Source organism: Lagenorhynchus albirostris, chromosome 2 (assembly GCF_949774975.1).
Source record: "Lagenorhynchus albirostris chromosome 2, mLagAlb1.1, whole genome shotgun sequence".
Taxonomy (NCBI): Eukaryota; Metazoa; Chordata; class Mammalia; order Artiodactyla; family Delphinidae; genus Lagenorhynchus; species Lagenorhynchus albirostris.
The window spans coordinates 132771185-132796961 of record NC_083096.1 but is presented as its reverse complement, the minus strand read 5'-3'; the positions used below and the strand labels follow the sequence as shown (position 1 = coordinate 132796961).

General features: G+C 36.7%; 1 protein-coding gene across 2 annotated transcripts in view; it reads left to right on the top strand.

Moving 5' to 3' along the window:
• Positions 1 to 25777, top strand: part of ATG4C (autophagy related 4C cysteine peptidase) — a 90158-nt gene that overhangs the window by 6152 nt on the left and 58229 nt on the right. The window contains exons 2-3 of one of the 2 annotated variants that reach the window (XM_060142556.1): positions 19154 to 19292; positions 25418 to 25501. In XM_060142556.1, the coding sequence (XP_059998539.1) occupies positions 19217 to 19292; positions 25418 to 25501 (160 nt within the window). In that variant the 5' untranslated portion in view covers positions 19154 to 19216. The remainder of the gene's footprint in view (positions 1 to 19153; positions 19293 to 25417; positions 25502 to 25777) is intronic. The other variant, XM_060142558.1, reaches the window with a different exon arrangement.

Sequence of the window (25777 nt, the reverse complement as noted above, 5' to 3'; positions counted from 1 at the left end):
TGATGTTAAGGTTGATCACTTAGGTTAACCAGATTCCTACATTTTAAAGGTGTCTTTTCCCTTTTATACTTAACGATTAATCTGTGGAGGTGATACTTTATCATTAGATATTCTGTTTTCCAACAATTTTTTTTCTATACGGTGGTTTTAGTAGCCATTGATAAACCTTGCCTGAATAAATCATTGCATTGGTTGTTGCCAAATAATGGTTTTCCAGTTCTCTCAATCCTTCTACATATGTTTGCTGGCTATTTTCTTTAAAGAAGAGATATTCCTCCTCTCACTTTTTATTTTATTTTAAAGGAAGATACAAAAAAAATTTATTTATTTATTTGGCTGCATTGGGTCTTAGTTGTGGTGCGTGGGCTCTTTGTTGAGGCGTGTGCGCTTCTCTCTAGTTGTGGCGCATGGGCTCCAGAACGCACGGGCTTAGCTGCCTGGTGGCCTATGGGATCTTAGTTCCCTGACCAGGGATCGAACCCTCATCCCCTGCACTGGAAGGCGGATCCTTAACCACTGGAACACCAAGGAAGTCCCTCTCCTTTTATTTTAGTACCTCTGTGTACCCAAGGATTCCTTTTTAAAAAACGTATCCGATGTGATGATCTGTTACCATTATTCTTTTTGATGACTGAATTATCTCAAATTTGTTTAGGCCCTTCAAACTAGTTCCTGTGGCCTTTGCATATGTCCACATTGGTATTTGGGCACCTTCTTACTTCTTTGTACAATGAGGTGTTCCAGGCTCACCTTGTATATTCTACTTGGAATCAACTGTTTAACAGTGGAGCCCTCGTTCATTTTAGTGGAAAATGGTACTTAGAAACCAAAATTTGGGCATTGAATATACTCACTACTACTACTGTTGTTGCTTCTAGGCCCTTTAAATGGTTACACACATACACACACATTTTTTAAAAGAAATCATGATTTTATAGGATACCTTCAATTCAAGTTCAGAATCACAGAGTTCAACTTTACCTTTCCTCAGTTCATATTTGTATCTCCCTTTTCCTACAGGGAGAATTCTGATTCTCAACCATATCAATATACTTACTCATTTAATCTGCCCTACACACACATATGATAGTTTTGGAATTGCTATACTGATACTCCCTCCTGCAACAGATTTACCAAGTAAAGATTTCTTTGCCACTTTCTGTCCTTATAATATATCCCACTAAAGATATATAGTCAAAGAAAGCGGGTGTTCAAAGGTATTTGAATTATTTCTTCTGTGATTATGTTATCAATTTAAAATATATTTAAGTTCCTACTAAACTACTTTTTAATAGACTCTTTCTGTAAAATCGGTTATCTGTAAAACTACTAAAGTAGACATAATAATTTAAAACTTTATCATAATATATAGTAATAGGGAGCTCTAGGATAGTTATATCAGATAGAGAATATGCAGTTTTTATCTTTATAAGGCTTTAAATTTGTAGCTCTTTTTTTCAAATTGATATAATTTTTTACTGTTTAAAATTACAAACGATGAGGAAAATGTCATCAAACAATTCCATTTGTAAGCCAAAACAATTATGTTTGTGAACATTTTAAACAGTGCTCTTCTTTTGACTGATGATACAATTCAAGCATTAATCTTTAACAATAGACATAATTGTTCAGGGTACTTTAACTCATTCCTAAAAAATATGGCTAGTGTTTTCCTGTATTGACACCCAGAATAGAAAGATTTATGTTATTTGTATGTCCTTGTTCTTTGTATTTGAAGAATGCCAGTTATGACTGTGTGTTACCTTGTGATTTTTTTCATGTGTGAATGTTCTCATTGGAAGTGGAAAAATATTTCTCTTAATTATTATAGCATTTTATTTATTACTATTATTATTTTTTGCGGTACGCGGGCCTCTCACTGCTGTGGCCTCTCCCATCGCGGAGCACAGGCTCCGGACGCGCAGGCTCAGCGGCCATGGCTCACGGGCCCAGCCGCTCCGCGGCACGTGGGATCCTCCCAGACCAGGGCACAAACCCGTGTCCCCTGCACCAGGAGGCGGACTCTCAACCACTGCGCCACCGGGGAAGCCCGGGATTGATATTTGTTAATAAAAATGCAAACAGGTAGAAAAGGTTACAGTAGATGAAAAACTTCCTCACAGGTCAATTTATTTGATGGGATAGTTAAAAGCACATCAAAAATTCGAAATCAATATCTGTATTTCTTTTGCTGCAGAATACCATTTGGGGAAGATGCCCAACCATACACAAATCCTGGAATCCTGCAGTGTTTTTATTGGTTGTGCTGCGTGACTGAGATATATTCTGTAGAATCAGTTCCCTAAAGTTCTGTCAGTTTTTACTGGCTTTAAATCCTCAGTGGATAAAATATTCTATTTATTGCCGTATGGGGGAGGCTGATTATCCTTATCTGCTCTTCAAGGACATCGATTTGAGTACTGTTTACATTTATCAATTTATAATTTATCGACTATCTTAATGTGTGGTTGTGGTTAGAAAAGTGACTCTCTAAAAATGACATTTGGGTCTCAACCGATGATTTTCATATCAAATGTTGTAGTTCTGTCTTCCAAAACAGCTCTGTTTAGTCTTCACTCTGCACTTCAAATCATTAACAATAAAGTTGAGGAATGAACCTCATCTAGTGGCTTTATCTATGTTTACTGAGGTAAAGAGTTTTCTCCTCTTTAATGCTATTATTTTTAAATTAAAACTGGAATCATCAGAATGTAAACAGCAAACAGAAATATGGAAATGGTGGATGATAAAATTTGTTGTAGCATACGTTAGTGAAGAATGTCTACTTGAAAAAAGTGTTACCAATTTCTCTGAAGTTTTAAGAAATAAACCATAAATCCCTTCTAAAAAGTATTTGGAAATTGTGGAGAATGTTATTTGGATGGTTTTTTAGACTGAGGCTCTGATAACACTACATAAAATAACCAAGAGTTTTGGCGTATCATTTTTTTTTTTCCTGGAGCAGTCAAACCATGTATTTTAGGTATCACAGGAGATTGAAATATACTGGATAATGGGTAAATCATCTCTTCACTTTATAATTGATAGACTAGTGAATTTTAATTCATTTTTAATTTTTTTTTTTAAATCAGGAAAGCTTTTGGAAAGGGAATTTGTAGGTGAGGATAGGTTAGAATTGTGGTTTCTTCATTTGTATGTTTTTTTTCTTTTATAGTTAAACTAAAAGTACTGTTTGTCTTGCCTTTCCCTGGCAAACAAAAAGAAAAAATTTTTTTCTTCATTGATTTTTTAAAATTATTATATACATTTTCTTCCAGCTTTATTGAGGTATAATTGACACACAGCACTGTATAAGTTTAAGATGTACAGCATAATGATTTGACTTACATACATCATGAAATGATTATCACAGTAAGTTGAGTGATCATCTGTCATCTCATATAGATACAAAATTAAAGAAATAGAAAAAAAATTATTTTCTTGTGAAGAGAACTCAGGATTTACCCTCTTAAGTTTCATATATAACATACAGCAGTGCTAATTATATTTATCATGTTAATTACATCCCTAGTACTTATTTATCTTACAACTGGAAGTTTGTAACTTTTTTTTTTAAATAACTGGAAGTTTATACTTTTTTTTTTTTTGGAAGTTTGTACCTTTTGACTACCTTCATCCAACTCCCCCTCTGCCATCCCCTCCTCTGGTAACCAGAAATCTGATGTCTTTTTCTATGAGTTTGTTTGTTTTTGAAGTATAATTGACCTAAACACTATGTTAGTTCCTATTAACGTAGTGATTTGGTATTTTTATACATTTTAAAATGATCACCACAATTAGTTACAGTATGTCACCATCCAAAGATATTATGTAATTATTAACTATATTCCCTATTCATACCTGAGACTCATTTAAAGAAAATATTTTAGTAGACTGAATGGATGCAAGTATTAATTTATGCTTTTTCCTCTTTCCAGATCTCACCACATTTATTTTTAGGAGAAAAAAAAAATTATGAGTTAACAAGGGGTAGCCTCCAAGTCATTTTACTCAGCTAAAGCTGTTCTGGGGAACTACGTTGAGGAAGTTAAGTTTTGTAAAAGACTAAATAGCTGAATCTGATGTCTTTGAGAAACACAAGAATAATATTGTTTATCTTAAAAAGGAAAAAAGCACTTTGTCTCAGCATTTTTATCTTTCTCATAGGCTGTTTAGGAACTTTGTAATAGAATGTCTTCTCTGTAGATTTCTTAGTTGAGCAGTTTAAGTTGTTTTTGTTAGAAGTTAACATAACCTGGACATATTTGTAATTTCCTATGTTAAGTTTTTCACTTGAGCGATTTATTTTTGAATAATTCTGTTATTATTTTAAAAGAGGCTCGATGTAAACAATTTAATAAAGACAAGTACAAAAAAAAAGTAGAAATGACATTGCATAATGTCAGCATAGAGTCTCAACATAAATCATACCTTGTTAAATAAAGCTTCTCCTAATGTTAAAAAAAATGATATTGCATCTCTCAGAGACTTCCACTTTTAACATTATGGACTTTTTAAAAAAATATTTATTGGAGTATAATTGCTTTATATTGCTGTGTTAGTTTCTGCTGTATAACAAAGTGAATCAGCTATACGTATACTTATATCCCCATATACTCTCCCTCTTGTGTCTCCCTCCCAGCCTCCCTATCCCACCCCTCTAGGTGAACACAAAGCACCAAGCTGATCTCCCTGTGCTATGCAGCTGCTTCCCACTAGCTATCTGTTTTACATTTGGTAGTGTATATATGTCAGTGCTACTCCCTCACTTTGTCCCAGCTTACCCTTCCCCCTCCCATGTCCTTAAGTCTATTCTCTATGTCTGCGTCTTTATTCCTGTCCTGCCCCTAGGTTCTTCAGAACCATTTTTTTTAAGATTCCATATATATGTGTTAGCATACGGTATTTGTTTTTTTCTTTCTGACTTCACTCTGTATGACAGACTTTAGGTCCATCCACCTCACTACAAATAACTCAATTTTGTTTCTTTTTATGGCTGAGTAATATTCCATTGTATATATGTGCCACATATTCTTTATCCATTCATCTGTTAATGGACACTTAGGTTGCTTCCATGTCCTGGTTATTGTAAATAGTGCTGCAGTGAACATTGTGGTACATGACTCTTTTTGAGTTATGGTTTTCTCAGGGTATATGCCCAGTAGTGGGATTGCTGGGTTATGTGATAGTTCTATTTTTAGTTTTTTAAGGAACCTCCATACTGTTCTCCACAGTGGCTGTATCAATTTACATTCCCACCAACAGTGCAAGAGGGTTCCCTTTTCTCCACACCTCTCCAGCCTTTATTGTTTGTAGATTTTTTTTTATGATGGCCATTCTGACTGGTGTGAGGTGATATCTCATTGTAGTTTTTTTTTTTTAAACATCTTTATTGGGGTATAATTGCTTTACAATGGTGTGTTAGTTTCTGCTTTATAACAAAGTGAATCAGTTATACATATATATATGTTCCCATATCTCTTCCCTCTTGCATCTCCCTCCCTCCCACCCTCCCTATCCCACCCCTCCAGGCGGTCACAAAGCACCGAGCCGATATCCCTGTGCCATGCGGCTGCTTCCCACTAACTATCTACCTTACATTTGTTAGTGTGTATATATCCATGACTCTCTCTCGCCCTGTCACAGCTCACCCTTCCCCCTCCCCATAACCTCAAGTCCGTTCTCCAGTAGGTCTGTGTCTTTATTCCTGTCTTACCCCTGGGTTCTTCATGACATTTTTTTTTTCTTCTTAAATTCCATATATATGTGTTAGCATATGGTATTTGTCTTTTTCTTTCTGACTTACTTCACTCTGTGTGACAGACTCTAGGTCTATCCACCTCATTACAAATAGCTCAATTTCGTTTCTTTTTATGGCTGAGTAATATTCCATTGTATATATGTGCCACATCTTCTTTATCCATTCATCCGATGATGGGCACTTAGGTTGTTTCCATCTCCGGGCTATTGTAAATAGAGCTGCAGTGAACATTTTGGTACATGACTCTTCTTGAATTTTGGTTTTCTCAGGGTATATGCCCAGTAGTGGGATTGCTGGGTCATATGGTAGTTCTATTTGTAGTTTTTTAAGGAACCTCCATACTGTTCTCTACAGTGGCTGAACCAATTCACATTCCCACCAGCAGTGCAAGAGTGTTCCCTTTTCTCCACACCCTCTCCAGCATTTATTGTTTCTAGATTTTTTGATGATGGCCATTCTGACTGGTGTGAGGTGATATCTCATTGTAGTTTTGATTTGCATTTCTCTAATGATTAATGATGCTGAGCATCTTTTCATGTGTTTGTTGGCAGTCTGTATATCTTCTTTGGAGAAATGTCTATTTAGTCTTCTGCCCATTTTTGGATTGGATTTTTTGTTTTTTTTAATATTGAGCTGCATGAGCTGCTTGTATATTTTGGATATTAGTCCTTTGTCCATTGCTTCATTTGCAAATATTTTCTCCCATTCTGAGGGTTGTCTTTTCGTCTTGTTTATGGTTTCCTTTGCTGTGCAAAAGCTTCTAAATTTCATTAGGTCACGTTTGTTTATTTTTGTTTTTATTGTCCTATAGAGTTTGGATTGTCGTGTTTTTGTTTCCATTTGTCTCCAGGTATTTTTTGATTTTTTCAGTGACCTCAAAATCATGCTAGTAAACATTGGTTGTTTACTAGCATATTGCTTAGCTTCCATGTGTTTGTGCTTTTTTGCAGTATTGTTCTTGTAGTTGATTTCTAGTCTCATAGCATTCTGGTCAGAAAGGATTCATGATATAATTTGGATTTTATTAAATTTACTGAGACTTGTTTTGTGGCCTAGCGTTTGATTTATCCTGGAGAAAGTTCCATGTGCATTTGTAAAGAATGTGTATTTGGCTGTTTTTGAATGGTATGTTCTTTATATATCTTTGAATTGCATTTGATCTAATGTGTCATTTATACCCCTTTTTCCAAATTGATTTTCTGTCTGGATGATTTTCAGTTCATGTAAGTAGGGTGTTAAAGTTCCATACTATTGATGTTATTGTGTTACTGTCAGTTTCTTCATGTCTGTTAATATTTGCTTTATGTATGTAGGTGCTCATATGTTGTGTGCTTATATATTTAAAACAGTTATATCTACTTCTTGGACTGATTCCTTGATCATTATGCAAGCTCCTTCTTTGTCTCTTGTTATAGTCTTTGTTAAAGTCTATTTTGTTTGATATAAGTGTTGCTATCCTGGCTTTCATGTCCATTTGCATAGAATACCTTTTTCCATCCCCTCACTTCCAGTCTGTGTCTTTAGATCTGAAGTGAGTTTCATGTACGCTGCGTATGTATGGGTCTTGTTTTTGTATCCATTCAGCCACTCTCTGCCCTTGTTTGGAGTATTTAGTCCACTTACATTTAAAGTAATTATTGATAGCTATGTAATTTTTGCCATTCTGTTAACTGTTTTGGGTTGTTTGTGTAGTTCTTTTTGTTCCTTTCTTCTTTTGCTCTTTTCCCTTGTAATTTGATGACTAGCTTTAGTGTTGTATTTGGATACCTTCTTTCTTTTTTTTTTTTTCTCCTGTGTATCTATTGTAGTTTTTTGCTTGGTTATTACCATGAGGTTTATATATAGCAATCTCTATATATTTATATGATTGTTGTAAGTTGCTGATTTCTTAAGTTCAAACACATTTTAACAACCCTGCATTTTTTCTCCCCCCACCACGTTTATTGTTTTTGACATCATATTTTACATCTTTTTGTTCTGTATATCCCTAACTAGTTATTGTGGATGTAGGTGGTTTTACTACTTTTGTCTTTTAACCTTCCTACTAACTTTGTACTTGGTTGGCTTACTACCTTTATTGTATATTTGCCTTTACCAATGAGGCTTTCCTTTTGTAATTTTTATGTTTCCAGTTGTGGCCTTTCTTTTTCATTTAGAGAAGTCCCTTTAACAATTCCTGTAAAGCTGGTTGGTCGAGCTGAGCTCTTTTGGCTTTTGCTTGTCTGTGAATCTTGAGCTCTCCATCAAATCTGAGTGAAAGCCTTGCTGGGTAGAGTCTTCTTGGTTGTAGGTTTTTCCCTTTCATTACTTTAAATGTATTATGCCACTCCCTTTTGGCCTGCTGAGTTTCTGCTGAAAAGTCAGCTGATAGCCTAATGGGAGTTCCTTTGTAGATTGTTGCTTCTTCCTTGGCTGTTTTTAATGTTCTCTTTATCTTTAATTTTTGCCAATTTAATTACTATGTGTCTTGTTGTAGTCTTTTTTGGGTTGGTCTCATTTGGGACTCTCTCTGCTTCCTGGACCTGGACGTCTGTGTCTGTTTCGTTTCCCAGTTTAGGCAAGTTTTCAACTATTATGTCTTTCATACATTCTCTGCTTTTTTTCTCTCTCTTCTTCTTCTGCGACCCCTGTAATGTGAATGTGAGTCATTGTGCAGAGGTCTCTTAAACTGTCCTTGTTTCTTTTTATTACTTTTTCTTTTTCCATTCAGGTTTAGTGATTTTCACTACTTTGTTTTCCAGCTCACTGATCCATTGCTTATATCATGCAGTCTTCTGTTGATTTCTTCTGTTGTATTTTTTATTTCAGTTACTGTATTTACCTCTGTTCTTTCTTCTTTGTATTTTCTAACTCTTTGTTACAAACTTCTAACTTCTCTCTCTGTTCATCCAATCTTCTTCTGAGTTCTTTGAACATCTTTATGATCATTACCTTGACCACTTTATTGGTTAGATTGCTAATCTCTGCTTCCTTTAGTTCTTCTAAATTTTATCTTGTTACTTTATTTGCAAAATATTTCTCTGTTTTCTCATTTTGCCTAATTTGCTACTTTTATTTTTATGTACTTGGTAGGTTGGTTATGTTTCCAGCCTTGGAGAAGTGGCCTTGTATAGGAGACATCCTATGCGTCCCAGCAGTGCACTCCCCTGTAGTTACCGGAGCTATATGGTCTAAGGGTGCTCCCTTTGTGGGCTGCATGGGTCCTTCTGTTGTGGTGAGCTGGCTACTGTGGTTGGTCTGGTAGGCATGACTGGTCCCCAGTCTGTTTCTTTGTCAGGCCTTGTCTTGTGCAGAGGCTGTTGGCTGCTGGTTGGTGGGGCTGGGTCATGAGGCACCTGACTGCAGAGCCCCAGAGGGTCCTGGGGCTAGCGCTGTCCCACTGGTGGGTGGGAACTGGGTTCTGGTGTGGGGCTGGGGGGTCCTGGATCTATTATCAGCCTGCTGGTGGTCAGGTCCATTTTCTGGCATGGCTGGCTGCAGGGTCTGGGGTGTCCCAAACCTGATTTTTTTCCCCACTTGTGTGTTGGGCCAGATCCTGGGGAGGCTGGCTGAGGGGCCCAGGGTATCCTAGAGCTGGTGTTGGCTTGCTGGTTGGCAGGGCCAGGACCCAGTGTGTCCTGTGGGTGGTGTTTTTCTGCTGGTTGGTGGGCTGTGTCCTGACATGACAGGCTGTGGGGCTATGGTGGTCCTGGGTCTGGTGTCTGCCCTCTGATGGGTGGGTCCGTAGCCCATGGGGTTCTGGTGCTGTTGCCCACCCACTAGTGTCTGAGGTCCTGGGGCTAGTGCCAGCCCACTGGTTGGTAGAGCTGAATCCTGGAATCTCTGGCTGTAGAGCCTGGGGATTATAGAGCTGGTAGCAACCTGTTGGTGTGGGGGGGCAGGGCGAGGCCCAGGTAGTCCTGGGGCTAATGCCTGCTCATTGGTGGGTGAAGCTGGGTCTCAGGGTCTTTGGTTGTAGGGCCCTGGGGGTCCTGGAGTTGCGGTGTTGGTACACTCGTGGGTAAGGCCTGGGCCCAGGGAGTTCTGGGGCTGGTGACTGCCCACTGGTGGGTGGGGCCAGGCCCTGGGTTCTCTGGCTGCAAGGCCTGGCAGTTCTGAGGTTAGTGCCGGTGCACTGGTATGTGGGGCCAGGTCCTGGGCCCTCTTCTATACAGCGCAGGTCCTGTGGCAGCTGTGGGCTCGGGGGAGGGGGGTCTTAAGGTAGCTGGCCTGCTGGTGTGTGAGCCTGTGTCTCTGCCTGGCTAGTTGCATGGCTTTAGGAATCCCATTACAGGTGGTGACATGCTGGTGGGAGGGGCTTGGTTCCAGAGATAATAAGCGAGAGGGAGGAGTCCAAACTGGTACTTGACAGCACTGGGGTCCTCGCGGTAGAACAAGCTCCCCAAAATGGCTGCTGCCAGTGTGTATGTCCCCAGGGTGAGCTCCACTTGCCTCCTGCCTCTCTGCCAAGACCAGCAGGTAGGTCTGACCCAGACTCCTTTGAAATTACTGCTTTTGCTCTGGATCCCAGAGAGTGTGAGGTTTTGAGTGCGTCCTTTTAAGAGTGGAGTCTCTATTTTGCACAGTCCTCTTCCTTTCCCGAAAGTAAGCCCCACTGGTTTTCCAAGCCAGATCTTTTTGGGGGCTTGTTTTCCTGGTGCAGGACCCCTGGGCTGGGGACCCCAGTGTGGGGCTTGGACCCCCTTGCTCCTTGGGGAGAAACCTCTACAACTGTAATTATCATTTTGTTCGTGAGTCACCCACCTTGGGGAATGGGTCTTTATTAAGTCTCTGCCCCTCCTATCCGTCTTCTGTGTTTACTTCTTTATACCTTTAGTTGTAGAAGATCTTTTCTGTTGGTCTTCCGGTCTATAATCAATAGTTGCTCTGTAAATATTTGTAATTTTGGTATGCCTGTGGGAGGAGGTGAGCTCAGCGTCTTCCTACTCCGCCAAAGAGGCCACCCAGATGCATCCTCTATGCATCGCTGAATTTGATTTACTAATATTTAGTTGAGGATTTTGCAGCTATGTTGATGAGAAATACTGGTCAGTAGTTTTCTTTTCTTGTAATGTCTTTGGTTTTGGTATTAGGGTAATGCTGACTTCATAGAATGAGTTTGGAAGTATTCCCTCTGCTTCTATCTTCTGGAAGAAATTGTAGAGAATGGACATAACTTCTTTCTTAAATGTATGGTGCAACTCAGTGACGCCATCTGGGCTTGATGCTTTGTGTTTTAAAGGTTATGAATTATTGATTCACTTTTAAAAATAGATACAGCCCTATTCAGATTGTCTGTCTTCTTGTGTGACTTTTGGCAGACTATCTTTCAAGGATTTGGTCCATTTCACCTGGGTTATCAAATTTGTGAGCATAGAGTTGTTCATAATATTTCTTATTGTTATTTTAATTTCCATGGGAGCTGTGCTGATGCCTTCTTTCTCATTTCTGGTATTAGTAATTTGCGTCTTCTCTCTTTTTTCTTAGTTAGCCTGGCTAGAAGCTTATAGGTTTTATTGATCTTTTCAAAGAAGCAGCTTTTGGTTTCATTGATTGGTTTCATTCAATCTCTATTGATTTTTTTTTTCTGCCCTAATTTTTATTATTTCCTTTTTTCTGCTTACTTTAGATTTAATTTGCTCTTATTTTTCTGGTTTTCTAAGGTGGAAGCTTATGTTATTAATTTTATATTTCTTTTCTAATATATGCATTCAGTGCTATAAATTTCCCAGTAGCCATGCGTTTGTTGCATCCCACAAATTTTGATACTACTTTTTCATTTTCATTTAATTCAAAATACTTTTCAATTTCCCTTCTTTGACCCATGAGATTTGAGATTTCTTCTTTGACCCATGAGAGGTATGTTGTTTAAGCTCCAAGTATTTTGGGATTTTTAGGCTATCTTTTCATTTTTGATTTCCAGTTCAACTCCACCATGGTAAGAGCAAACATTGTATGATTTTGATCCTTTTAAATTTGTTAAGGGGTGTTTTATGGCCCAGAATGTGGTCTGTTTTGGTGAATATTCTGTGTGAACCTGAGAAGAATGTGTAATCTGCTGTTGTTAGGTGATGTAGTCTGTAGCTGTCTAGTCTGTAGCTGTTTCCCTCCCCCCACCCCCCCACAGAGGCCCCTTGGAGGGATAGTCTGTAGTTGTTGATTGATGCTGCTTTTGAGCTCAATTATGTCATTACTGATTTTCTGCCTGCTGAATGTGTCCATTTCTGATAGAGAGGTGTTAAAGTCTCCAATTATAACAGTGGATTATTCTATTTCTTCTTACAGTTTTGCCTCACATATTTTGATGCTCTCTGGATATCTTTTTTTAAAACTTTTTATGGATATCTCTTTATTGTGATAAATATAGGTCATAATATGTATCATCAACAGATATTTGTGTCTGCTAGCACTCCTGTGTGCTAGGTGTGAGGATATAGTAGTGAACAAGACACATTCTCTGCCCTCAAGGAGTTTATTATCTGAGAAATAATTTTGTAAAATGTTGTTACCTCAGGCTTGCCAATATCTCTTGTGAATATGAAAAATATATTAAATTCCTTTAATGTGCATTACTTTGATCTAGTAAGGTTGAAAATATTTTCATATGTTTATTGGTCCTTTCAGAATGCTTGTCTTTTTTTTTCCTTTTTTTGTGATTGATTTTTAAGAGCTCTTTATATATTATGGACATTAAAGCTTTGTCTATGCAATATGAATTGGATTTTTTCTTAATTTATGAATTGCAAGTCAACCTTGTTAATGCTTTCTTTTTCTTCTTCCTGTACAGAAGTTTTCTTTTTTATGTGATTACATTTTCCTTTCCGATTTCTAGTATTGCATACCATGCTTAGAAAGGTCTTTTCTACAAGACTGTTAAAAATATTTAAATCAATACTTCCCTGCAGTATGTGCAAACATGCCATGTGCTTGCATTTGCATTTAATTCTGTGATCAGTCTAGAATTGATAATGTGTGAGGTAGCTTTATTTTTAAACTGGCTAGCTTATTATTCCAGTACTATTTACTAAATCAGCTATCTTTTCTCACTGATGTGAAATATCTCTTGTATCAGTCACTAAATTCTCAAATATATTTGGATTTATTTCTGTACTCCCTGTTATGTTTTACTCAGTGTCATCCTTTGCTAATAAGATCAATAAATTTAAGTATTAACTTAATTACTGTAGTTTTATAATGTGTTTTAATATGCAGTAAGGAAAATCCTTTCCTCATTAGGAATTTTTGGTTCCTTTTTAAAGTGTTTTAGTTTATAGTACTTTCTAATATGGTTCGAGGGATCACCTTTCAAAATCATCTCTGCTCTAAAAAGTTAGGATTTTTAGAAACAGCCATTTAAATTTTTGTTATGGAAATAAAGTGGGTTTCTGTCTTTATAGAAGATTAGAATTCAATTTTAGTTATATGGAAAGTAACTATACTGAATTGTTAAACTAATAACAGCTTAGTTAATTTGACCTTATGATAATAATTTTATTCTTTTCATGTACTCTATATAACAATGACAATAAATGAATTCTTATAAAATAGTTGAGATGTTCCAAAAACATTTCAAATGTTTCAAGTTTGGGGTAAATTACTCTGAGTAAATAGTCTATAAGTAGCAGGAGTTTGAAGTAAAAATAACAGTAAAAGAATAATTTAACAATTTATTCCACACTGAGTTCCTTGAGGTTAGTATATTTGTCTCATTAATATCTGTCACAGCATCTTACCTTGGTTATTTATTTATTTATTTAGGAGTCTTTATCTAATATACAGACTTTCCCCATAGAAAATGTCTCATTTTGTCTTCATTTTCCCCCAGCACACTTGAAAGGCATGTTGACTTTCACACTGTTGCTAGGGACTGTCCAGAGTGTTCCTGGTAGCTGGTATTGGGAACCCTTTGAACCACGGTCCTCCCTGTGGCCTACTTTCTTTCTGACTTAGAAAGAAAATACATGCATGTACATTCTCTTATTTTTATTTTTTAATTTATTCATTTTTATTGAAGTATAGTTGATTTACAATGTTGTGTTATTTCAAGTTTACAGCAAAGTGATTCAGTTATACATACATACATAGGTCTATTTTTTCAGATTCTTTTCTCTTATAGGTTATTGCAAAATATTGAGTATAGTTCTCTGTGCTATATAGTAGGTCCTTGTTGGTTATTTTTTATAGAGTGGTGTGTATATGTTAATCCCAAACTCCTAATTTATCCCTCCCCCGCCCCTTTCCTCTTTGGTAACCATAAGTTTGTTTTCTTTGTATGTGGGTCTGTTTCTGTTCTTTCTTTTTTTTTTTTTTAATAAATTTATTTATTTTTGGTTGTGTTGGGTGTTCGTTGCTGCCTGCAGGCTTTCTCTAGTTGTGGCGAGCGGGGGCTACTCTTGGTTGCAGTGCGTGGGCTTCTAATTGTGGTGGCTTCTCTTGTTGCAGAGCACAGGCTCTAGGTGCGCAGGCTTCAGTAGTTGTGGCACGTGGGCTCAGTAGTTGTGGCTCACGGGCTTAGTAGTTGTGGCACACAGGCTCAGTAGTTGTGGTGCACGGGCTTAGTTGCTCCACAGCATGTGGGATCTTCCTGGACCAGGGCTCGAACCCGTGTCCCCTGAATTGGCAGGCGGATTCTTAACCACTGCACCACCAGGGAAGCCCTGTTTCTGTTCTTTATGTAAGTTCATTTGTATCATTTTTGTTTACATTACACATATAAGCGATATCATATGATGTTTGTCTTGCTTCACTTCATATGATAATCTCTAGGTCCATCTATGTTGCTGCAAATGGCATTAGTTCATTCTTTTTTATGGCTGAGTAATATTCCATTGTATATATGTATCACATCTTTATCCATTTATCTGTTGATGGACATTTAGGTTGCTTCCATGTCTTGGCTATTGTAAATAGTGCTGCACTGAACATTAGGGTGAATGTACCTTTCGAATTAGTTTTGTCCCTATATATGCCCAGGAGTGGTATTGCAGAATCATATGGTAGTTCTATTTTTGGTTTTTTAAAGAACCTCCAGTCTCTTCAGTAAGTGGTGCTGGGAAAACTGGACAGCTACATGTAAAAGAATGAAATTAGAACACTCTCTAACACCACACACAAAAATAAACTCAAAATGGATTAAAGACCTAAATGTAAGACCGGATGCTATAAAACTTCTAGAGGAAAACACAGGCAGAGGGACTTCCCTGGTGGCACAGCTGTTAAGAATCTGCCTGCCAATGCAGGGGACACAGGTTTGATCTTTCCAGGTCTGGGAAGATCCCAAATGCCGTGGAGCAACTAAACCCATGTGCCACAACTACCGAGCCTGCGCTCTAGGGCCTGTAAGGCACAACTACTGAGCCCGCGTGCCACAACTACTGAAGTCTGCACGCTCTAGGGCCTGCGTGCTGCAACTACTGAAACCCGTGTGCCTAGAGCCCATGTTCTGCACAAGAGAAGCCACTACGATGAGATGTCTGTGCACCACAAGGAAGAGTAGCCCCCACTTGCCACAACTAGAGAAAGCCCACGTGCAGCAACAAAAACCCAATTCAGCCAAAAAATAAAATAAAACAAAACAAAACAAAAAAACCCCCAAAACATAGGCAGAACACTTTTTGACATAAATCGCAATATCTTTTTGGATTTGTCTCCTAGAGTAATGGAGATAAAAACAAAAAGAAACAAACGGGATCTAATTAAATCAAAGTATATGCACAGCAAAGGAAACCATAAACAAAATGAAAAAACAACCTACAGATTGGGAGAAAATATTTGCAAATTATGTGACTGACAAGGGATTAATCTCTAAAATATACAAATAGCTCATACAGCTCAATATAAAAAAAACAAATAACCCAATCAAAAAATGGGCAGAAAACCTAAATAGATATTTCTGTAAAGAAGACATACAGATAGCCAAAAGGCACATGAAAAGATGTTTGACATTGCTAATTATTAGAGAAATGCAAATCAAAACTGCGAGGTATCACATCGCACTGGTTAGAATGGCCATCATCCAAAAGTCTACAAACATTAAACGCTGGAGAGGGTGTGGAGAAGAATGGACCCTCCTGCACTGTTGGTGGGAATATAAATTGGTGCAGCCACATGGAGAACAGTATGGAAGTTCCTTACATTCTCTTATTTTAAACATTTTGTATTTAGAAGATTCATGGTTGGTGGCTTTTTAAAAATAAACTTTATATATGTTTTCTAATATTCACTCATTTGGCTGTGCTTCATCTTAGTTGTGGCACATGGGATCTTCGTTGTGGCATTCGGGATCTTTTTAGTTGTGGCATGTGGGATCTTTAGTTGCGTCATGTGGGGTCTTAGTTGCAGCATGTGGGATCTAGTTCCCTGACCAGGGATAGAACCAGGGCCCCCTGCATTGGGAGCTCGGAGTCTTAACCACTGGACCACCAGGGAAGTCCCTAAAAATAAACTTTTTAAATTCTAAAAATTACGTGTGTTCTTTGTATAAGATTTGGAAAAGGTGAGCAATAGTGATAAAAAAAAAGTAGCCATACGCAATTTGTCAGGGAAACTATTGTTAGCAATTTGGTATACTTTTTTTCACTCCTTCACCTCCCCCTCAGCCCCCAGATAGTATTGTGTGATACATAAAGTTTTAGATTTTGCATAGTGTTTCCCCATTTTCACAGACTCTTTGTAAGCATTTTTAATGGATATATAACCCATCATGTGGATGCACTATATATAATCACACATTTTATAAACTTTTCTCCTCGCTTTTCCAAATTTTGTTAAATAATGCACGTTTGGGAGGAAATTTTTTTCTTTATTCTAGTTGTCAAAGAATTCTAATTACAGCAGGTAAGACTACTGCTTATTTTGCATAATTTATCAGTTCACTGATTCATTTAATAAACATTTTGAGAAACAATTGTGTGCCAGGCAGAACTTAAGGACATTTGAAAAGTTTACTGTCTGGTGTAAGAGGCAGGTAAGAAGCAAGTTATTACAATACAGTGTGATGAGTGCTGTGATAGAGGAAGACATAGGCTCCTAAGGAGCTAAGAAGAGGGGCTTCTGTCTTAGTTTGAGGTTGGGAGGGGGGTAAAAATTGTACTAATCTCACCAGAGGAGGAGAAACTTAAGCTGGGTCTTAGGGACTCATGATAATAAGACAGTCAAAAAGTGAGGGTGAGCAGGAAGGCATTGTAGGTGGAGGGAAGAGCACATCCAAAGGCATGGAGGTATTAGCATGTCAAGTTTAGGAAGCTTTAATATTAATATTAAAAATGGCTTTAGTATATAGTGCATGTGAGGGAGTGGCAAGAGAGAAAGCTGAGTAAGTGGGCAGATGTAATTTCATGAAGGGCTTTGAATATCATCCTCAAGGCTGGGGTGCCATCATGGATGAGGCAGAATCCTTGAGAAACATGTTTATAGCTCTAACTCTTCGTTTGTATATCAACAATTCTCAAATTTATAGCTCTCACCCAAACCTCACCTTTGAGCTCCAGAGCTATATATCCAACTGCCTTGTTGGCCTCTCTAGAATGTCTAGAATGTAAGCGTCATGAAAGCAAGTATTTTACTTCCTTTGCCCTAAGCTATATCTGCACTACCTAGAACAGTGCCTGGCAATAATTTATCGAGTGATTAAATAAAAATGAATGATTCCCTACTATATCTCAGAGCCATCTCAAACTCCACATAAATCCAATTCATGATCTTCTCCCTCTAACCTGCCCTTCTCCTAATGTTCCCTATTTTTTAAAATAATTTTTTTAAAAATTTTATTTAGTTTTGGCTGTGTTGGGTCTTCTTTGCTGCACACAGGCTTTCTCTAGTTGTGGTGGGTGGGGGCTATTGTTCGTTGCAGTGTGCAGGCTTCTCATTGCCATGGCTTCTCTTGTTGTGGAGCATAGGCTCTAGGTGCGTGGGCTTCAGTAGTTGTGGCACATGGGCTCAGTAGTTGTGGCTTCTGGGCTCTAGAGTGCAGGCTCAGTAGTTGTGGTGCATGGACTTAGTTGCTCCGCGGCATGTGGGATCTTCCTGGACCAGGGATTGAACCGTGTCCCCGGCTTTGGCAGGCGGATTCTTAACCACTGAGCCACCAGGGAAGTCCCCCTAATTTAATGTTCCCTATTTAAGTGATTGGCACCAACTATTTAATTTCACAAGCCAGAAACCTGGGTGTATCTTTGACATATTCCTCTTTCTCACCTTTCACATCCATTTTCTCACCGAGACCTAATGATTTCTTGACGTTTCTTCATATGTCCATTTCTCTCCATCTCCACTGCTCTAGTCCAAGCTACCATCTCTCTCCTCATCCTATACAATAGTAGTAAACTTTCACCCTTTACTCTTGTCCCTTTTCAATCTGTTCTCTGTGTTGGAGTCAAAAAAACCAAACAAACCCACAGAATCTGATTCTGATATTCCTGTTTGGAACCAGTTGCTCTTTGGATAAAGAACAAAACCCTTAACATGGTCTACAAGGCCCTGTGTGCTCTGGCCACTGGCTAACCCAATAGCCACATCTCATGCCACTTTTTTGGATTCAGTTCTTAGTTGCATTGGCTTTTTAAATTCTTCCAGTGGACCATGCTTTCATCTGTCACAGTTATAATGTATAATTAGTAACTTCTAATACATATTATAAAATGGAATGCCTATTGTCAGAGAAACAAATATATCAATACCTTTGAGTTGATATTTATAACCCTGAAAGGATAATGTTCTGTGTAGCATTCTTTTCTTGAAAAGAAAACTGTCTGTGAATTATTTCAAATAAGCTCAAACATTTTCAGTTATAATTTGTTTGTCTTTCAGATTACATATCACGTATCTCAATTTTCCCTCAAGTAAGTTAAATACTTATAAGCTACATTTATTATTTTAAAGTAAGAAAACATTGTCTTGTAAATTTAAGCCATTTGATTTTTTAAAAAGTGCTGCAGTAGGAAGCAAGGATGTATTGGAAATATAGGAAATGCCTTAATTAAAAAAAAAACTAGGTTTTATATGAAAGTAGTGACTTAATCAATATAAGTGGAAGCCTCCATTCTGAAGATAGTTGCCCCTTCTTATATGATTTCAAATCACACTCTCTGATTACAAATGAAACAAGTCTTGAATAGTCTCACCAAAACTGACTTGTGTTACTAAGTTATTGTTCTTAATTGTGAGTGTCTGGGGGAGTTTATTGTTTGGTTTTGTGTGATAATTTTTATTGTATATAAAATATACAACAATAAAATATATTTTGTAATTAAAATATTTATAGAATATATTGTATTCTGTTCTGTAAAATGAAAAATTGGTTTGCTCATTTCCAATTCAAGTTGTATTTAATCACTTAAGTAACTTTAGCAGATAGTGCACCATATAATACGTACTCATTACTTATTTTTCTTTAACTTCTTTTCTTTATGTCAGAACAAAAGTCTAAACTTACAGAAGAATGCAATCAAGTGATGGCTTTTTCTTTAGAATCTGAATATGGAGGCCACAGGAACAGATGAAGTTGACAAGCTGAAAACTAAGTTTATATCTGCTTGGAACAACATGAAATATAGTAAGTATCAAGATTTGAAAACTGTATAAATCCAAAGAAATATTTGAAAACATGTATTATCTCCTGTATTAAGTCACTGACAATTGTTGAGATTCTCTTTGAATGAAATATTTCTGTAAGGAATGTAGATAAGAATACTACCTGAAGAAAGAGCCAAATACCATCATAAACATTACTTAAAAACTCAGGCATATCATGTGGTCCTTTAAAAAAGAAAATTCCAAAGAAGATAGAATTTATTCAGGTGATGATAATACCTCAGGTTTTCAGACTCAGCATCAGGCAACCTCATGTATGAACCAGGAAGCAAGCAAAATAGACCTCTGAACACACAAAGCAGACCATTTAAAGTTCACATGCTGATGCGTATGACTTTCTTCTAGGAACACACTCAGATCCTTGTTTCTATAACTTAGTTACTCTTGATTTGCATACAAATCCAATAAGGATCATATGGTGGTTTTGAAGCCCACTTAAGACTAGAAACAAATTGGAGATGAAAAATCCTTCAAAGATGGAGAAATACTCAGCAGAACCAGTTTCAACCGGAAGAAGTTCATATCCATAAGATAGGAATGATAAAATTTAGTAAAACCCCTTAACAGTGCAAATTCAAGTAAAACACAATTGGCTGTTGGTTTCTGGTTCACTGGAAGTCATGGCCAGCTAGCTATTTAGGCAGTTAAAACTTGATAATAACTTGACATTGTATTTTGAAGATTATAGACATTAATTTTTTGAAAAATTGAGATTTAAATCATATACTACTAAAATTCACCTTTTTAAAGTGTATGATTCAGTGGTTTTTAGTACGCTCACAGGAATGTACAACCATCATCACTATCTAATTCCAGAACATTTTCATCACCCCCAAAGGCTACCTTGTACCCATTAGCAACTACTCCCTATTCCTCCCCACCTCTCTCCAATCCCTGGCATCCACCAGTCTACTTTTTGCCTCTCTGGATTTGCCTATTCTGGACATTTCATATAAATGGTATCATATAACTTGTGGCCTTTTGTTTTTGACTCCTTTCACTTGACATAACGTTTTGAAAGTTAATTCATGTTGTAGCATGTATATATCAGTACTTCATTCTCTTATACGGCTGAATAATATTTCATTGTATGGATATATCACATTTTCTTTACCCACTCGTTAGTTGATAGATGTTTGGGTGGTTTCCACTTTTTGGCTATATGAATAATGCTGCTATGAATATTGTATACAAGTTTTTGTGTAAACATATGTTTTCAGTTCTCTTGGGTATATACCTAGGAGTAGAATTGCTGGATCATATGTTTACCCTAAGTTTAACTTTTTAAGGAACTACCAAACTGTTTTCCAAACTGTTTGCACCATTATACATTCCTACCAGAAATGTTTGAGGGTTTGAATTTCTCCACATCGTCAGCAAAACTTGTTAATATCTATCTTTTTAATTAGACCCATTCTAGTGAATGTGAAGTATCTCACTGTGAGTTTGATTTGCATTTCCCTGATGAACATATGAAGTTAATCTTCTTTTTATGTATTTGTTAGCAATTTGTATATATTCTTTCAAGAAATGTCCATTCAAATCTTTTGCATGTTTTAAAATTGGGTTGTCTTTTTATTACTGAGTTGTAAGAGTTCTTTATATATTCTAGATAAAAATCCCTCAGCAGATACATGATTTGCAAATATTTTCTCCCATTCTTGGATTGTCTTTTCACTTTCTTCATAGTGTCCATTGAAGCATAAAACTTTTACTTTTTGATGAGGTCCAGTTTACCTATTTTTTTTCCCTTTGTTGCTTGTGCTTTTGATGTTGTATTTACGAAACTGTTGCTTAAATCAAGGTCATGAAGATTTGCACCTATTCTTTAAAGAGTTTTTATCTTTTTAGCTCTTATATTTAGGTCTTTGATCCATTTCAGGTTAATTTTTGCATATGATGTGAGGTAGAGGTTCCACGTTATTCTTTGTAAGTGGCTATCTGGTCTCAGCACCATTTGTTTAAAAGAATATTCTTTCTCCATTGACTGGTCTTGCCACACTTATCTAAAATCAGTTGACCATAGATGTAAGGGTTGATTTCTGGACTCTCAATTCTATTCCATTAATCTGTATGTTTGTTCTTATGCTAGTAGAACATTCTCTTGATTACTTTAGCTGTTTGTAAAATTTGAAATTGGAAAGTATGATTCCTCCAACTTTGTTCTTCTTTTCCAAGATTGTTTGACTGTTCTGGATTCCATGCATTTTCCATATGAATTTTTGATCCTCTTATCAATTTCTGCAAGAAATCCAGCTGGGATTTTTATATAGATTTTAGTGAAATCTGTAGATCAATTTTCAGAGTATTGGCATATTAACAGAGTATTGCCATATTAAGTCTTCCAATCCATGGACATGGGATGTCTTTCCATTTATTTAGGTCTTTAATTTCTTTCAATGATGTTTTGTAGTTTTCTGTGTGCAAGTCTTGGCACTTCTTTTGTTAAAGTTATTCCTAAGTATTTCATTGTTTTCAATGCTATTTTAAAATGAATTTTCTTCATTTCATTTAGACTCTTCATTGCTAGTATATAGAAATACAATTGATTTTTGTGATTTGATCTTGTATCTTGTAAACTTGATAATCTCTTTTATTCTAATAATTTTTTTGGATTCTTTAGGATTTTCTGTGTGTAAATCATGTCATCTGCAAACAGAGGCTTGTGTTCTTTTTCAACCATTTAATCTGATGGATAGGTTATGTGAAGATTTCATTTATAAGGTCTGAACATTGTCATACAGGTACTCAACACATTTCAGGAGTGACCTAGGAATTGTTATTTAACCTATTATTTACATATGTGTAGCTTTCCCTATCTAGATATTTAAGTGGACATCATAAGATTATGGTAATCCCTAATCTCTGAAGAACAGATTGTTCAGGGTAACTACATGTTCTAGATAGTTTTAAGTTATAGAGTAGTATTTTAGTTTTATTTTTATTGGTGAAAATTATTCTAAAATGTTGAATGTATTTTCATTGTTTAGAGTTTGTGTAGTATGGATGGTTTAAGAAGGATTAAAATCGATTGAGCACCCACTAGTATGTTGTAGTTTATGTACCTTCTCATTTAAATTTCATCTTTCTGAGTTAGATATCTTTCTGAGATTTAAATCTAATATGTTTCTAAGGTATTCTTTTTTTGCAAATTAGAAAACTGAGATTAGGTGACATATTCAAGGTCATATATCTAGGTAAGTCTTGAACCTTGTATTCAAACCCAGCCTCCCTTGCTCCCTATTCTTGCTGTTCTCTGAATACACTGAACATAATTTAGGAATACTTTTTATCAATGTCAATATTATTATATAAAGATGGAACTAGAAATGGCATAGCACTTAACAAAACTGGACCTTACTTTCTTTTCAAAAATGTTTCATTTTTGCTTCCCCCCCCCACATTTACATGTCTTTATGAGGTATGTAAACTTGATTTCCTTTTTAAAATATTAAGAAGTAAATCATCCTTCTGGGTGTTTCTGTTCCTCCAGAAAATCATTATTATCTCTACTATTTCTATGCTCTTTGGCTTGTTTGCATCTTTTAAAGCCTGACTTGTGATTTTCAGATTGCTAACTTAATGGACTATCGGTTTTTTGGTAACATTTTGTTTATGGTAGCTAGGCTCCAAAGACGGTCCTCAGTGAATCACATCTTGTGTTGTCTCTTTTCTCATATGAATCTGGGCTGGCTTGTGTCTCATATCAACCAATAGAATGAGTTAGAAATGAAGCTATGTCAATTCTAGCCTAGCCATTAAGAGACAACTTCTGCCTGCTGTGTGCACTATAACTCATTGCTCGTGTAAAATGTAGATCGTTGTAGAGCCTCAGGCTCTGACTTGTCAGATTCACCTTTCTTTTCTTTCGGAAGGACTGGTGACTGGTAAGAGGGTATACAGGTAGAGGGTAAAGCATAGGGAGAAAGAGAGAAGTTCCTCCTTAAAAGTTTTTTGTTTGTTAGTTTTTGAGGTTGTTTTTATGAAGTTCTTAGGATTTGCTTTGGAAATACTGCCTTTTGGGGAGAGGGGATTGTTATCATTTTGGGGATTAGAATCATTCTCGTATGGTACTAAAAATACTCCTATGGTACTAATAATACTCCTATGAAACAATGTCTGTAAAGCACCTAGCTTAGTTCCTAGTGTAAAATAGATGGTAAGTAAATACTATTTTCCCATTGGAGTTCAGAGAAGAGAATGAGAGATAGGTGGGAAAAGGAAAAGATGTCTTAGAAGTGTGTGTTTGAGTCAGAAGAAGAAGATTTAAGTGGATTTAAATGGGCTGATATTGGGGAGGATATTTTTGTTATGGAATAGTATGAACCAAATAGTAAAGCCCACTTTGAGTATAGATGAGAAGTAGTGGAAAAGATGGCTGTAAAGGTAATTTGTATCATATTGTGGAAAGTCTTTAGTATCACAGAGAAGTTCATTATAAATCTGTTAGGTAATGAATCATTGAGGATGGTTTTTGAGCAGACAAGTTACCTAATCAAAGCTGAGCCACAGGGAGATTAATTTGGCAGGGATATGTGGCATATGCTAGAGTGGGGAAAAACTGATTACAGATAAGCCATTTTGGGGGAGTATTGCAGTAATCCAAAGCCTGATTACTGTATTTGACTTTCCATTCTTTCTTTTTTTTTAGGCTGTGTTGGGTCTTCATTGTGGTGCTTGGGCTTCTCACTTGCAGTGGCTTCTCTTGGTGCGGAGCACGGGCTCTAGGCTTCAGTAGTTGCAGCATGCAGGCTCAGTAGTTGTGGCACGCGAGCCCTAGAGCATGCGGGCTTCAGTAGTTGTGGCATGTGGGCTCAGTAGTTGCAGTGCGCAGGCTCCAGGGTGCGCGGGCTTCAGTAGTTGTGGCACGCGGGCTCAGTTTTGTGGCTCGCGGGCTCTGGAGCACAGGCTCAGTAGTTGTGGTGCACATGCTTAGTTGCTGCACAGCATGTGGGATCTTCCTGGACCAGGGATCAAACTTGTGTCCCCTGCATTGGCAGGCAGATTCTTAACCACTGCAGTACCGGGGAAGTCCCTCCATTCTTTATTTTTCACTACCAAACTCAGATACTTGCATGATTTTTATTATAAATACATATTTTAATTTACTTGTTCTTTATGCTTATTTGTATTATAGTACTTAAGGGAGCACTTTCATAAAAATCACTCATTTAAAATTTTGTAACAACTCTGTTAAATATAAATGTTGGCCTGCTTAAGACTAGACCTAAGTCTCTTAACTCCCAATTTCAGATTCTTTTTATTTATATGTACTTGCATTTTAGGAGCTGCTTTTAAGTCTGCCATTAGCACTCAGAAATTTCATACACTTAGGAATATTCAGGAATGTAATGGCTTTTCTTAGGAAATTGAGAACTATTAATGGCATCGTAAAAAACCAAAAGGATAGTTCCTTTTAGATATAGACAGTTTAGTAGGAAGAAAATTGGAAGAATTAGAGTTTGCAACTAAGAGTTGAGGATTGGGGATTGGAAGGTGGAAAATTGAGATGAAAATGTCTGAAAGCTTTATACATCACTTTAAGAAATCCTCATTTGGCTGAAATGATGGGGTAAAAACAGATTTCCCTAGGAAACTTCAGAGATCCACTTTTATCATAAGCATTAGTGTACTGTGTGATCTTTTCCCTAAATTACTTCACTGGAATATTCAAATACTTTAAACCTTTAAAATATCTAAAATGGAAGAAGATATAAGAAATTGGTAAAATTTGTTGCCTTTGGGAAAAGAGGTTGGTGTCAGGGAAACTGGAGTAGAATTTGTACCTTTTAATTTTTATACCATAAGAACATTGTGATCTGTTTGAAAATAAATTAAAACTAAAATTTTTTCTCTGCCATGTTCTTTAAGTGGGCAGAATGTGGTTAAAATACTTTGCTTTATTTGAAAGTAGCATAAGTGGCCTGTATTTTCAGTTCATTGTCAAAATACTTTTGCTACACTTGTAAAAAATGCACATCCATAATTGAGAATTGGTGATTTGAAATTAAGTAAAAGAAAATGCTGCTGAACTTTTAGTCTGAAATCCTTTAATTGCAAAACTGTTTTTCTCTTTTTCTCATTTAGGTTGGGTGTTGAAAACAAAGACATATTTTAGTAGAAATTCCCCTGTATTATTGCTTGGAAAGTGTTACCATTTTAAATATGAAGGTAAGTGCTAAATTTGTAATCCATTTAAAAATCTTTGTAGAAATTCATTGTGTAATTGTTTTCATTATTTTATTTCCAGATTAACCTACTTCTGACATATTTCTTTTTGTTTTTTACTTCCAGTTATTTTTATTGTGGTAAAATACACATATCAAAATTTACCATCTTAGTCATTTTTAAGTGTACGGTTCAGTGGTATTAAATACATTCATAATGTTGTGCTACCATCATCACCATTCATCTGTAGAACTCTTCATCTTGTAACACTGAAATTCT